The 14,169-nt window shown below is 44.2% G+C and overlaps 1 protein-coding gene across 7 annotated transcripts in view; it reads right to left on the reverse strand.

The window, feature by feature from the left end:
* Window positions 1-2,492: 2,492 nt before the first annotated feature.
* usp6nl (USP6 N-terminal like) overlaps window positions 2,493-14,169 on the reverse strand; it is a 67,368-nt gene continuing 55,691 nt past the window's right edge. For all 7 annotated transcript variants that reach the window (XM_047575265.1, XM_047575266.1, XM_047575267.1 and 4 more), the window contains 11 exons: window positions 13,539-13,578; window positions 12,746-12,826; window positions 9,834-9,941; window positions 9,444-9,553; window positions 8,682-8,730; window positions 8,340-8,460; window positions 7,452-7,546; window positions 7,167-7,232; window positions 6,982-7,081; window positions 6,740-6,892; window positions 2,493-5,193 (listed from right to left, as the gene is read on the reverse strand). In XM_047575265.1, coding sequence (XP_047431221.1) covers window positions 3,635-5,193; window positions 6,740-6,892; window positions 6,982-7,081; window positions 7,167-7,232; window positions 7,452-7,546; window positions 8,340-8,460; window positions 8,682-8,730; window positions 9,444-9,553; window positions 9,834-9,941; window positions 12,746-12,826; window positions 13,539-13,578 — 2,482 coding nt within the window. In that variant the 3' untranslated portion in view covers window positions 2,493-3,634. The remainder of the gene's footprint in view (window positions 5,194-6,739; window positions 6,893-6,981; window positions 7,082-7,166; window positions 7,233-7,451; window positions 7,547-8,339; window positions 8,461-8,681; window positions 8,731-9,443; window positions 9,554-9,833; window positions 9,942-12,745; window positions 12,827-13,538; window positions 13,579-14,169) is intronic.

The raw sequence follows: 14,169 nt of genomic DNA on the forward strand, positions 1-14,169 counted from the left end.
TATATTAAAATCATATTTCAGTGAATATAAATAATGAGTAAATTTATCGTAGTTGCTAGAAAGACTTCTTATGTTCAAGTGAAAAGTAGAAAATACATCAGGAGGCAAAGACTCACATAAATTATTAAATTGAGATTCATTATAGAAACTACAGAAATTTGAAAACTTAAATGATGAAAAGAAATGTTGGTCTGGGTCAACATCTAAATTATAAAAGGGGTTAAATGTCTGACTATTAAAAACAGATGTATTGTAATAAATAAAATAAATAAAAAAACAACAACAAAAACTATGTGTGATCAAGTAGTCAAATAAATTACATACACATGAATTGATGACTTTAAAGTCTCAAATCAAATTCCTTTAAAGTCACTTCTAGACCCTGAAACCATGAACAAATCATCAACCCTCTTGTTTGAAGAATCAACTATGATCTGTACACAAGTCTGGAAGCTTTTTGTTTTCCTGTTGTTCAAGCAAAGTTGTGTAGAAATCTTTTTGCTGATCCAATAATTGACGCACTTGAGCCGTTGTTGTTGTTGTTGTGTCCTCAGTGGTGTTGTTGGAAGCTTTGGTGGCATGTTGTAGACTTCAGGCCCAGAGCTCAGCAGAATGATCAAAAACCTCCAGAAGATATAGAAAATATCCACAATTTTGCTGTTTATAGTTTGATGAGCTTCATCTTAGTTCAGTCAGCAGCAAAATAACCAAGTTTTATGCAGGATTCATCAGGATTGTTGTTGTTTGTCTTTCTTTGTGTGTGAAGTCGACTCAGCCGTGAGTGTGTTTTAGTGTCTCAGGTCGTATTTATTCTTGTCAGAGATTAACAGACTCACCTGTTTTAAGGATGAATTATTTACCTTATTTATATTTACAGCATATTGACTTATAAACACTTTGTGTTATTTTTAATGGTGTGTTTAATGAGGAAGCCTTCATGCATTTGTTGTAATTCTTACAAATTTATATTAATTTAATAGGTGGGAGCAGATTAAATTGTGCAGTGGCTGTAATGTTACCAAATGACCACACGATGGCGCAATTGTGTCAATCTGGGAGTGCACTTCCTCCAGTACACATCTTGTCAATATGTCAATCAAATATCTATATAATAAAGAGAAAATTCTCAAATCCTCATATGAAGACAAATCATTTTTGATTTATTCAGATTTAAACACCAAATTTGTCAATTAATGCAGATTTATTGACTTTATCCTACAGATTATAATCAGATCTGTATTTTTGGTTACTCTTAGTTTGAGTTTAAGATTAAATTTACATTCTGAGCTCTTTTATTTAATCGTTTTAATGGAAAATTGACTCATGCCTTAATCTTTTCAGCTCGTTTTTTTTTTTCTTGTCTTTTAAACTTTACTCTTTCAGAAGTGTCAGCATGTTCTCAGCACATGTAAAACATATTGGTACCAGTGTCGTTCCAAACCTTCCCCTCGGTTTCAGGTGGATCAGTCAGACGTAAACTACTCACAGCTCCTCCTCTAATATTTATTTGACAGTTTCCAGCTGTGAGATTGTGAAATAACTTGTCTGAGCTGAAGACGTGCGGGTTCAAAGCACCATCTCCTCCTTTGGGCTTTTCTTTTTTTAACCACACATTTGTCACCCTATTTACACAAATTGTCGCAGCCCTGACAACAAACGTCCTTTTTGCCGACACGAGCGGGAGGATTGTGTTGCTCCCCAGAGTTTTTGCTCATCCGGGAAAAAAAAAAAAAAGCTCTCAACGTGACGTCTCTGAAGCTGATTTACCCAGAAAGATGCTCAGCATGGGAGCGATGATGTCAACTACATGTTCTTCTTATAACGCCTCCAGCAGCATGTTAGCTTTATGTATATGATTTGTTTTTATACTGGTATGAAGAGTAGGGACGTCTTTCTTGTGCCTCATCAGATACTTGATCAATTTGGGATCTAGTGAATTTGTTCTTCGTGTTTTATGTGTTGCTGGCTGCTGCCATTGAGGAGTGTCTTTGCTATTAATTGGGTGCTACATGTCTAATTAACATTGTTTATTTACTTCTCCTGTCAGTGGTCATAATGTTGTGGCTGATTGGTGTATCTGTTTTTTTTGCAGGTCAACTTTCTGATCCAGACGTGGAAGTTTCTTGACGTAGTCAGTGGGTGAGTTTTAATAAATGTTTTACTTCATAATTTTAATTTCTGCTTTTCTGTGAATCTCATCAATTAAGACATTTTTAACAGTTTCAAAACGATCTTTAGTAAAAGTAGTAATTCGTTCTAGAGATTTTTGACTTTTACTTCATGTGTCTTTGCTTTCGTCCAGTTTGTCTCTGTGAACTAAAGCAGATTAAACCTTGTCGTACTAAACTAGTTTCATGAGACCACAGTGAAATTCCTGACAGCGGAAAGCAGGAAATAGCTTCTTTAGACAAATCTGTTCGAGGATCGTACAAATTAAATATTTTTAAGGAGTCAGTGACATTTTTAAGTCTTGGAATGACCTCACCAGACGATTCGTTTTCACCCCAACCTCTTTTTTTATTAAGCAAAGTATCAGAATGATCTGCAATTAGTCGCTGAACGAAAAAAAAACAAGATAACTTAAGGAATGTAATGAACAGCACTTCAATACTGTTTGAGAGTAACTGCATCAAAACCAGGAATGTGACGCGTTAAATGTGGAAATGTAGTGTGTGTTTTTGTTTTTTTTTTTGTGTTGTGCCAGATGACTGTGTTTACCAGCAGCTGAACAGTAGTTGATATGACAGTGTTGAGAATAATAAGACATGATGATGAAGTAAAGCAAAACTAGTTCACGTCCATCTCTGGCTGAATGTGCTTGAGATGTGGTGACGATGTTACAGCAGTTTTAAAAAAAACAAACAAACATATTATCTATGGTTACAAAGCAAATTGGACGACTTAAAGCCATCAAACCACAAAAGAATATATTAATAGCCCTCACAAATTAGCTCTCTAAGCCTTGAGATTCTAATTTATTTGGAATTTAACCAAATTTAACCAAAAAAAACTAGACTGGCCTCATCTATGTGTGACTGTACTTCACTTGCAAAAGAGAAATCCATTGCACATACGTTCATCAGGAATAAACATTATTCTTGAAACGGGACAAACATAAAATTTAAACAACAAAAAACTGCTTGTCCTACGGCTGAGGTGTAGAAATCCATTCCGGGGTTTAATTCTATCAGGGGACAAAGTTCAATTTCTTCTCTTAGAAAATAACATTCACAGGCATATAGAGTTAAGTGATCTCTACTGTAAATATTCAGAAGTACGATATAAAAAAATAAAGATGGAAAATAAATCAAGAGTTTTTTTTTGCTCCCCTGCTACTGATAAAACAAGAAAAATCCACTGTACATATCAGACTCTGAAAGATATATATATTTACTGTCACCTTTTTGTTAATGATTTACATCCAAAAATAAAATTAAATCTTCAGTCGGTTTTGTTTTTTTTTTTTTATACAGTGATCAGTAAAAACATCGGAGGCTGGTGTGACCTGCAACGTTACGATGCAGCGCGACAGTCAGAAGGTCAGTACTTCACACATTAACAAACGCTAGGACCTACTTCCTGTCCTAACCACAGTGTCGGTGACTTATCCCCCTCAAGTTTTCTAAAAACCCCGTCACAGCAGCATGGACTCCTGCAGGGCGAACGCCTCCTGTGCGTGCCGGTAGCGTGGTCCTCCGAACAGCTGGGGGAGCTGTTGCCTCATGACGGGCGGCGGCTGCTGCTGCTGCTCTTGGAATTGCGTCCGATAGTGGAGCACGGAGTCCGGGCTGTCGGGGAACGTGAACTGCTGGACGGGGGACATTTGCGCTCGCTGGAAGCTGGGCGAGCGGGGCATCCCGCCCGGCGACACCGGGGGCAGCTCCGGCTCCCACTGGAGTTTGTCCACGCCCCGCCGAGGTACTCCTCCTTCCGGCGGCGGCGGGTAGTGCGGGTTCGCTTCGACTCTCCAATGCCCCTCGAACCTGAAGTCTTCGGGCGTGTAGCGCTGTGCGGCGGAGGTGAGTTGTTGTAGGTAGATGGGGGTGGAGCGACCCTGGGAGTGCTCCGGGGGAGGAGGAGGCCTGCTGCTTTGGAAGTTGCGGGTGGCGCTCGGTGTCGGCGGCTGCCGGCGATAGGTCGCGAAGGAATTATTCATGAACGCCTTCTCCGGGGAGAGGCTGCTGGGCTGCCGCTGGGTGGTGGCGTACGCTCGCTCCCCGTACGCCATCCTGGAGGGAGGTGAGAAATGTCTGTCCTCGCCCCCTCTGCTGTCCAAGCTCACGCTGTAGGCCGGGTGTAAGATGGGAACCTCGGTTCTTCCCGGAGATTGCTGCTGGGGGGGCGTGTGGTACTGTCTCTGAACCCCTGCTGGATTGTTGTAGATAAACTGAGGAGGATGTTTGTTCATTCTCGGCCCGGACGCCACAGAAGCGACGCTCCCGGCGTGGCTGGGTCCACGGTTGGGGCTGCCCTGATGCAGGGCCGATCCACTCGCGGGCGTCCCGCTGCGAGGCGTCCTCATCGTGGACGGAGGTCTCTCAAGCTGCAGGATCTCAAAGTCCTGCTCCGGCAGTCCCGGCACGTTGTCGTACTGGGAGGCGTTGGAGCCCCGGTCGGCGCCGGGGATGAACCCCTTGGAGCGAGGCCGATGCTGGTTGACGTCGTCCGGGCTGGAGGGGGCTGGCGACGGCCCTCGGCTCAGGTGGACGTCCCGGGCGGCTGCCGCCTTCGCGGCCTCCAGCTTCGTCTCCGAGGGTTTGAACCAGCGGGGCGCGATGTCTCTGTGGGAGCTGGAGGCGGCGTTAGAGTTGTGGTTGGCGGCGGCGTGGCTCCGGTGCTTCCCTCCGTCCACCATGGCGCTCTGCGGCGTGTGGACCAAGGACGGAGTAGCTCCCCTTTCAGGCGTGGGGGACGTAAACTGCTTCTGCTGCTCGTTGGGGATCTCGTCAGACCTCTGGTTGTGGCCCCTTTTGATCCCCTTGTGGTGGCGTATTGGTTTGTCCAGCGAGTCCCGGCGTGACCTGCTCGGAGGCCGACTCTCCCTCTGCTGGTCCGGTGCCGGACTCGGGTTCCTGGGAGCCTCGGCCGGCTCCGCGTGGCTTTGCCCATTGCCCACGTGGTTGGTCACCACTGCTGCAGCGCGCTCAGGAGGAAGCTGCCCGAGAAGTTTCTTGGGAAACTCTTCGTCTTTACCTGCAACACGAAGACAGAGACGACTTATTGGACCAGAATCAAGAAAAAAAACGTGGACTGTTGAACACACTTTGCGGCGCTGATTCACATCGGATGAGCAGGCACAACAGGGATATGAGTTCATGCAACAACACTGCCATAAAGAGGTAAAAAAAAAATAACGACAACACGTTATCACGTATCCACAGGCCAAGAGCAAAGACAAAGGTTTGACATTAACAGTATTTAGCTGCAGCCTCTGGATTTAAAAATAGTTCTTCATTAATGAACCTTCTGAGTTTAAAGAATCTATACAAACGGAGACAGAGTGCAGACGGAGATGGTGGAGGGACTGTAAGGGAAAGCGTGATCACCAAACTCAGGCCAGGAGGCAGCAGCTGGAGGAAGAGGAAGTCACCATGGGAGTCATCCAGGAAGTGAACGTGTCCAGAAACTAAATATTGGCCTTATTTTCTCTGCAACCAACTACAAGCTACAAACTATCAAAGATTCTCCTGGCTGGTGCTTACACAGAACAAACTGTATTTCTGTGGCGACGGTTGTGGAAGGAAGCTGAAAATAGTCAAGTTTAAAAATAAATGTGAATTGTAAAAGCAGTGTCAGTTCTCACAGTTAAGGCTGATTGGAACCAGCAGACGGTTGTTAAAATAGACGTCTAACAAAAGCCTCCAGTGTTGGAAAAAATGTCTCATTATCTCGTCAGCGCGGAGGGAAACCAAAGAGGCTACTGTCAGAGAAGCGTGGGCTCTGGAAGAAAGGAAAGTTCTGGTCTTCTTTCTCCAGCTACAGTATCTGCTGCATTTAGGGGACGGTTATAGCGACTAAATACAGGAGGAAAACGACACGAGAACCTGGAAAAGATTGTATGTGCATCCAGGACAGTAACAAAGTACCTTCAGTCGGCCACCAGAGGGCGCATCATGTCACCAAATTTAACTTTGGAATCAAAACAGGATTAAAACTGAAGAGGGAAAGAAAGGATTGTTGCAGGACTGAAGCTTTGTTTAAATAAAATAAAATAAATATATTTCTAAACAGCTGGAAGACCAGTTTGTGAAGGAGAAAAACCGGAGACGGGTGACAAATACAGGACGGACGGACTGAGGGGACAAGATGGGACAGAGACATGGAGAAGGAAGGACCAGTCAGGATAGCCCACCGGTTACTGTTGTAGGAGGGAATGTGGCCACCACTCACGGCCACACTTTTGTTGTTGTTGGCTAACAATGTTTGAAAGAAGAGGGAGAGAAGGCAAGATTAACATGAGACAGCAAGTTTAGAAACAACACTACTACTACTACAAGCTCAGAGACAGCAGGAAGCAGAGTCTGAGTGTCAGATTTAAACCAACAGTGTCTGTTTTCATTGGTATTTATGACCTGATCTGACGTATTTTTATTTTGAGAGTCTAAGAAAGTCCAAATTCATGAGTTAAAGTCTCTGACCAACAACCTGATCCACCAAAACTGATCTAGTAAAGACTGTAGATGCTATTATACAGCTCTATGGACACTGTGGTTCTGTTTTGGCCGTGGTCGTGTTGTACCTGGTGCAGGCAGCTCCAGCTTCGCCCTCCTCAGCTCCGTCATGGCCGCCTGCAGCTGCTCGATCACAAAGTCGTCCTCGTAGAAGAAGTCTTTGGACAGAGTCACCTGCATGAACTCCACCAGCTCCTCCATGGACAGTCTCATCAGGTGCTCTGTGGATCACACATGCATGAGTTCAGACTTCTTTTTTTTTTTAAAAAGTCTTTGAGATTCAGACATGAGCAGAGCTGGAGGAACTCACTCTTGTGCAGTTTGAGGATGGTGTAGGACATGGCCGACAGCACCCGCTCACCCTCCAAGATGTAGATGTCCCAGATCCTCAGGGTGAGGGTGAAGGGAGTCTGAACACAGGCAGAAGACAGAGATCTGTTTGTTGGTTTTCCTGCACTGACCATTAACGAGAAAGCAAACTAAAGCTCGACTCACTCTGTCCAGGAAGCACTGGAAGAACCACTTCATGGTGTAGAGGCTGGTGAACACTTCCTGGTTGTCCTGCAGCAGCGCAAACAAACCCGACAGAAAATCTATTCAGCGCAATCGAGCAGTTAAACATGTCGACAGTAACAGATGAAGCCTTCTTCTGTTTTTAAAACGGTTAATTGTTGATAACGGTTTGATTGAGTCCCCTGAGTTTTTCCCTGCAGCCGGTTCATTTCTGCATTATTCAGCAGCCGCTGCATAATTAAAAGCCTCTGCAGTGTCGAGTCTCACCAGGTGCTGCTTCAGTTTGGGCATCATCTTCTTCAGGATGCGGTCGTGATGCTCCTGGAAACGCATCAGCTTCGGGAAACCGGGGACGAAGAAGCCTAGAGGAGGACAGAGGTGTTTTAATCGGATAAATTAATAATGACGGGAAGTTTAATCTCAACTTTGAGAACACGAACAAAGAGTTTCACCAAGTCCAAGGAAACACGTCAACAACTCAAGCTCCGACCACCAAGTTCATCATAGGTACAAAGAGACGGACGACAAGTTAACGGCATCATACGAGGCTGAAGATCAAGTTTTCTACATGTTTCATTGTTTAAAAGTCTGTTTTTCAGACCCTTAAAACATATAAATACAGTAAATACACACATACATATATATAAAACGAACACTCGGGAGGTTTTAGCGGCTGCAGTTATGAGCTCACTCGTCTCCGACGTCTTTTCATCAACAACTTCATGTTGTGTTTGAGTCTCACGAGTTTATTTCAGAGCAAAAACAAACTGTCACATATGACTGGATGTTGCATCTTAAGGGCCAGTGTTTATTTTATTTATTCAGCATTTAAAAGCTTATAAAACAGCTGGTCTCCATGTGATTATTGTGGTTAGTTTAACTCACGCTGTGACGCATCTGTTCTTCTTTCTTTCTTCTGTTGTTACTAATTGGATAAACGACTCCAGAGTTTTTTTTTAATCGAACGCTGCTCCTTCAAATCTTTTAAGACTAAAACATAACATGTGGACACGATCTCTTTATTAACAGAGCGGCGTTTAGATAATTAACCAGCTGGTAATTCAGCGTGAACCTTTTATTTATACCAAACTCCTCTAAAACGTGTTTTTCTGATTTTAAGTTTTAAGATGTTTTCGTGTTTTCTCGGAGTGTTACCGTGCATAGCGTGTTTTTGTCCAGACAGGAGTTTGACCAGAGCCCAGAAGGCGTCTTCCTCGTTCATGTAGATGAGCAGCAGAGCTGTGATCTGACTCATGCCCTGACAGTAGCCCACCTCCTGCAAACACACAACGAACAACACAAAAACAGAAAGACAGGCATCAGTTTCTGTCCTGTCACATCCTAAAACCAACTTATTCATAAAATAAAGAAACATTGACTTTTTCCTTGAATCTTACGACTTATTTGCAGCTTCTTCTTCTAACACAGTAGTTGTCACCTTGTAGGAATCCTGAGCATCTTTAAAATGTTTTTCCTGTCAGAGTGTGTGTTACTCACCGTGTTGTACATGGAATAGGCCGTGAGGACGTGGAAAAGCGCCTGCTGCCTGAGAACACAAACACAACACAACACAACACGAACCTCGTCAACACAAAACCCTTCAAACACTCAGAAACAAGAGTTTAGGTTCTTGGACGTCTTTGACTTTTACTCTTAAAATGCACGTGTGCAGTCCAGACGATAAATAAATGTTATAGATACAATATTTGATTGATATTTGTTTGTTAAAATCAAGTTAAAATGACGTAGAAGCTACAAAACGAAGCAGAAGTCAAAACGGAGAAAGAGGATCTGAGATGTCTCACTACCACATTATATAATCTACATGTTAAAAGACTCTCAGCTCTAAATGTTTTAGATTTTTGTTTGCCTGCAATGATCAGGCCATAACATTATGACCACCTTTCTAACATGGTCTACGTCTCCCTTGTGCCTCCAAATCAGTTTTGACTCATCAGAGAATGGACATTTATGTCCTGTGATGTCTGACAACACAGTGTTGTTAGTGGGGGCCTTTGAGGGGAGGAGCCTCTGTGGATCACCCCCCAGATACCTGATTAGTTTGGGATCTGGTGAATTTGGAGGCCAGGTCAAAGGTCGAAAACGTTTCCCAACAGAACGTTGACTTGTCACAAGACGGTTTGAATGTTATTAACTTCTCCTGGTCGTAATGTTACGGCTGATCCATATATTTAGCTCTTCTCTTATAGAGGCGACACTAGACCGTAAAAAGCTTTTCTACGAATGACCGTCTCTCACTTGACATCGTAGCGATGCATGAACATGATGTGGTCTCTGTAGGTGCGGTTGACGTCCAGGTCGATCTGCCTGATGTCCGGGGAGACGCCTCTGGCTCTGGCCTTCAGCTTCTGAAACGAAATGAAACGAAAAGAGAAGCCGTGAAGGTCACTCTCACACAGTTTGGATATTTCTGCTTGTTTCGCTCTACGTGGACCGACTTAATTATAAAAAAACCTCCACTTCCTTCAGGAAGTTTAGCTGAAGGCAGCGAAACTTTTCTAATGAGATCCAAACTTCTGAAAGTCCCGAGCGTGAGCAGAAACGCCGCAAACACAATTAAACCTGCAAAAACCCACAACAGCTGATGAATGTTTATGAGGCTTGATGAAACGCCGGACGCTCCCGTACCTCGTAGAAGTCTTTCTTCTCCTCCTTTATCTTGGGAACGTCGAGCAGCAGACACCAAACCTCCCCTCTGAGCTGCAGGGGAATTCCCTTATAGATCCTCCTGGCCAGCTGCAAGAAGACAAACGTTAAAACGTTAATCATCAACCTGAGAACAAAAAAGAGACGACTCTGCGTCCAGCTCAGATCAGGACGTTGCTTCGGCTTTAGAGATCTGACACAAAGCGAACGAACTCCCTGAACAGAAGCAAAGGGCTCGTGGAGGTGAACCCACGACCATCTGGCTGGACGAGCTCCAGGACAGAGACAGAGACGGACAGAGACACACTGCTCTGAATGCAGAACAGTCGAGAGTAATTCAGCATCCACAGAAGACAAAGGAAGGAAGGAAAATCCGCGGCGCTGCAGCCGAAGAAGATTAAGTCTTAAAACCCAAACTGCTGGAACAGCAAAGCTAATCGCTGCAGTCAATTCTCTGTCGGCCGTTGTTACAAATCAACCGGCTGGAACGGTTACACAGCAGATATATATATATATATATATATGTGTGTGTCTGTGTGTGTGTGAGCTGCAGAGGTGACTGGAGAGAAGACATAAACATGAAGGGACTGGAACGACGACGGGTTGATAAGTTGAACTAATCTTTGCTTTGAGACGGAGACGAGTTTAAATCTGAAGGACGGACTCTGGAGGACGCACTTGATGAGACACGCTAAATTAACTCTGGGATACGTGGCTGCACCAAGTCCACACAAGTTTCCTCCCCTTGTTCAGTGAATCCTCGGTAAAAACGTCACAACCGCATCCGGCTACACCCACGGAGAAAAACCTGCACACGCAACTTAGCAAACAAGAAACTAATTCCCTCATTTCACAGGAAATATTGGGAAATTCAGCTTCTGTTTGTTGGAGAAACGTCACATATACTTAATTATGTTTCACATAAATGTTTCTTAAATGGAGTCAACTTGTTAATAATGTGAAGATTCAGGAGACGATGAGGTCGTATCTGAGGAAGTCGAGCGCAGTGACGACGCCTGATTCACTGGGACGTGTGAGCGCGAGTCGTAAATCAGATCGGTCCATAATCTCTGCTGGATGTCAGTGTGTGTTTGGTGTGTGTTTCCACATTAAAAGGCAAAGAATTGTGTGCGTCACATCAGAATTAATGGCGTCTGGTTTCATGTGTGTGTCGTGAACCGTCGCACTCGGGACTCGTTTCTAGTGCAGCCGCCTTGTAATTAGGCTCCGATGAGCGAGTCAATGGGAGCATCTGGTCGACTAATCATCCTTCAGTGTGTGTGTGTGTGTGTGTGTGACGACACACACTTGTGTCAACGTTTACACTGAATCTAGTCGAGTCCAGGCTTTGAGTTTTGGGTTTGGAGACGACTCAGAGTTGTTTGTGTTCATTTAAATGAAAGAGGAGCAGACGTTTTTTTCCTCTATTGAAGTTTGGAAAATCCTGAACCTGGCAACCGATCAGCCACAACATTATGACCCCCGAGAGGAGAAGGAAATAATATCTTGTGCTGGGAAACGTTTGGACCTGGCGTCTATTCGACCGTGTTCATCATTGATGAAGAAATAATCCGGAAAAAGGTTTTAGTTAAATCACTTCATCGATCGATACCTGACCTGATGTTTTCCTCTTTATAAGACGAGGTCATAACTCTCCGGGTAAACTTTGGGTTTCTACACATTAAACGTCTCTTAATCTGAGGAGGAGCCTCGTCTCCGTCCTCATCTGGTCGGACGTTATTAACGCTGAACATCCTCAGGCCAGATTTGTCATGTGTGATTTCCCCTGCATCTGTCCCCTGTGTCCGTCCACACCGCGGGCTACATGTCCTCAGCAGCTGCAGACAAGAGTAAGAGACGTCTGAAGCGTGACCCGTGTCCTCGCCGCAGACGAAAGAAACTTCCTCCCACAAAGAAAAGCTGAAGCTCGTATGTGAAAAGCAGTTCCCTGAATCCCCACGGACACTGAAGGTACAAACGAAGGACACGTTTAGACACAAGCTGCTCCTGAAAAAGGCTGTAATGACGGCAGCAGTAACAGATCCCTGCCCCGCTATGACTGTCCTTGCGGGACGGAGACATGTCCTCTACAGCAGCTGCTGCTGACAGGAAGAGGAACTGGAAGCAGATCGATATCAACTCGGCGACGATGACACAGTGTGTGTGGTTTCAGAATTTATCTCTGAATAACTACAGCTGCTTATTTAACTCATTCATCACAAACTTCAGAAGCATCGTCACAGATTGTCTTCTCTCTAAACCTCAGCCACAACATTATGACCACTGACAGGAGAAGTAAACAACATGGTGATAAATCAATGTTCTGCTGAGAAACGTTTGGGATCTGACATTTGTGTAGCACACACCTGGACCAGACCAGACCAGACCAGACCAGACCAGGACCCAGGTGTTGCCCTGGCCTCCAAATTCACTAGATCCCAAACTGATGAAGTATCTGTGGGATGATCCACGGAAAGAGGCTCCTCCCCTCAACCCATAGGAACCAAAGACCCCACAGGACCAGCTCAAAAGGCCCAGTCCATTCAAGAATAGTTACGGTCCTTCAACAACGTCGTCCCTGTCTCTGTTTCCTTGTAGCTTCTTTTTTTCTTGTAGTTATATTTTTTTTATACCTTTCAAACATGAGGTGGTAGAATGAGTCTGTATCTGTATGTTTTCTCATTAGCAGAGAACCTGGACTGGACGTTGAGGTCCAGACTGGATCCTCTTGAATCTGGCTTCACTCACACATCAGAAACTGATTCAACAAATGTGTGTAATGATTAATATTTTACCTCCGTTAAAGCGAGTTACGCTCAGGGTGATGGACGAATGGATGCGAGTGTGAAGGGATGAAGAAGAAGAGGAAGAAGAAGAAAAGAGAAATAAATCACCTTCTCGCTGTTCTTGTATTTGTCCCAGCTCTTCAGCATCTTCAGCCATTTGTTGGTCCTCTCCACCTCCGTGTGTTTTTGCTGTGAGGAATGAGAAGTGACACTTTAATAACTTTTTTTTTTTCTTCTTTCCTTCCGCGGCTGAATTCACGTCCGGCGGGAATTAAACCGCCGGCGCAGCCTTGACAGATAAACAAAGAACAACATGCGGAGGATTGGTCTTCGTGTTCAGAGCCTTCTGAGGATTCTGGGTTCTGCAGCTGACAATTTGTAACTCCTTCCACTTCGTGTGTTTCCGACGTTTGAAGGAATTTAAATTATAAACATTAACGCCGACTTGTTTCAGAATGAGACTTTAACTCCTGAGTCTGAGTTCTAGCTGTGGTACGAGAGTTAAACTCATCTTCTCAGGTGTGAAAGCTGTTATTTCCCAGGAGTCGTAAATGCAGCATTTGATGCATCAACAGATCTCGTGGGGAAGGCGATATCAAAAAAAAAAAAAAAAAAAAAGCATGAAAATATTCCTCGGAGGATTTGGAAATGAGAGAAAGAAGAAAGAAACAACAGCCGATAGAGACAAAGTGTTAATAGAATCTCACGTAGAGGAAACTTTACGTGTCAGACACAAAACTGACGAAGAAACGTCAAGAAATCTGATTTTAAACGTCTTTCCTCGTCTTCTCCTAGAGTCGACTGGATTCAGTCTGGTTTTGGTTTATTGAGCATCTAAAACAAATAACCACATCCTGACATGATAAACTTAAAAAGCTAATGAAGTTAGAACGTCGCTCACCTTCTCCTCCACCGAGTCGTAGGTTGGAAGTTCATTCTCACTGAGGAAAGAAATGAAAAACGAATGAGATGAATATTCCACATCTCATCTCTTAACCTCTGGTTTGTTTTGGTTCTTGGATGAATCATAGTCGTGTCAAACGTCCTCATGAGCATCAGTGTCTGTTCTCTACATATTTCTGTTAGATTCCTCTCCATCCTCAGAACAGTGACTTGAGTTTTTTATCGCGACTCTTATCAGACCGAAGAACATCTCACATGTCAGCGATCACACAAACAGGAAATAACAGATTAGACGTTCCTCTATCTCGCCTCTCGTTTATCTGCTGTTTGAAAGTCTCAGCCGCTCAGAGTCGCTCGGTGAAACGTTTATTTTTCTTCACAGATAAACCGAGCAGGTTTCTCTACCTGCCACTTATAAACAGAGAAACATCTTCACATCGAACTCCGGGGCTGATTTAATTAACACGTCTAGTGTCTGAGCTTCGTTCTCCGCCTCGTCACTGACCTTCACTCCGTCTTAAACAATCATACAACCCGGAGGTTTTTCTTTCTTCCTCCGCCGCCTTTGGTCTGGATCGTACCACTCAACCCGAACACTGATGCCCTGTGATTGTGGCCGACCGGGCTGT

This window comes from Mugil cephalus, chromosome 22, assembly GCF_022458985.1.
Source record: "Mugil cephalus isolate CIBA_MC_2020 chromosome 22, CIBA_Mcephalus_1.1, whole genome shotgun sequence".
Taxonomy (NCBI): domain Eukaryota; kingdom Metazoa; phylum Chordata; class Actinopteri; order Mugiliformes; family Mugilidae; genus Mugil; species Mugil cephalus.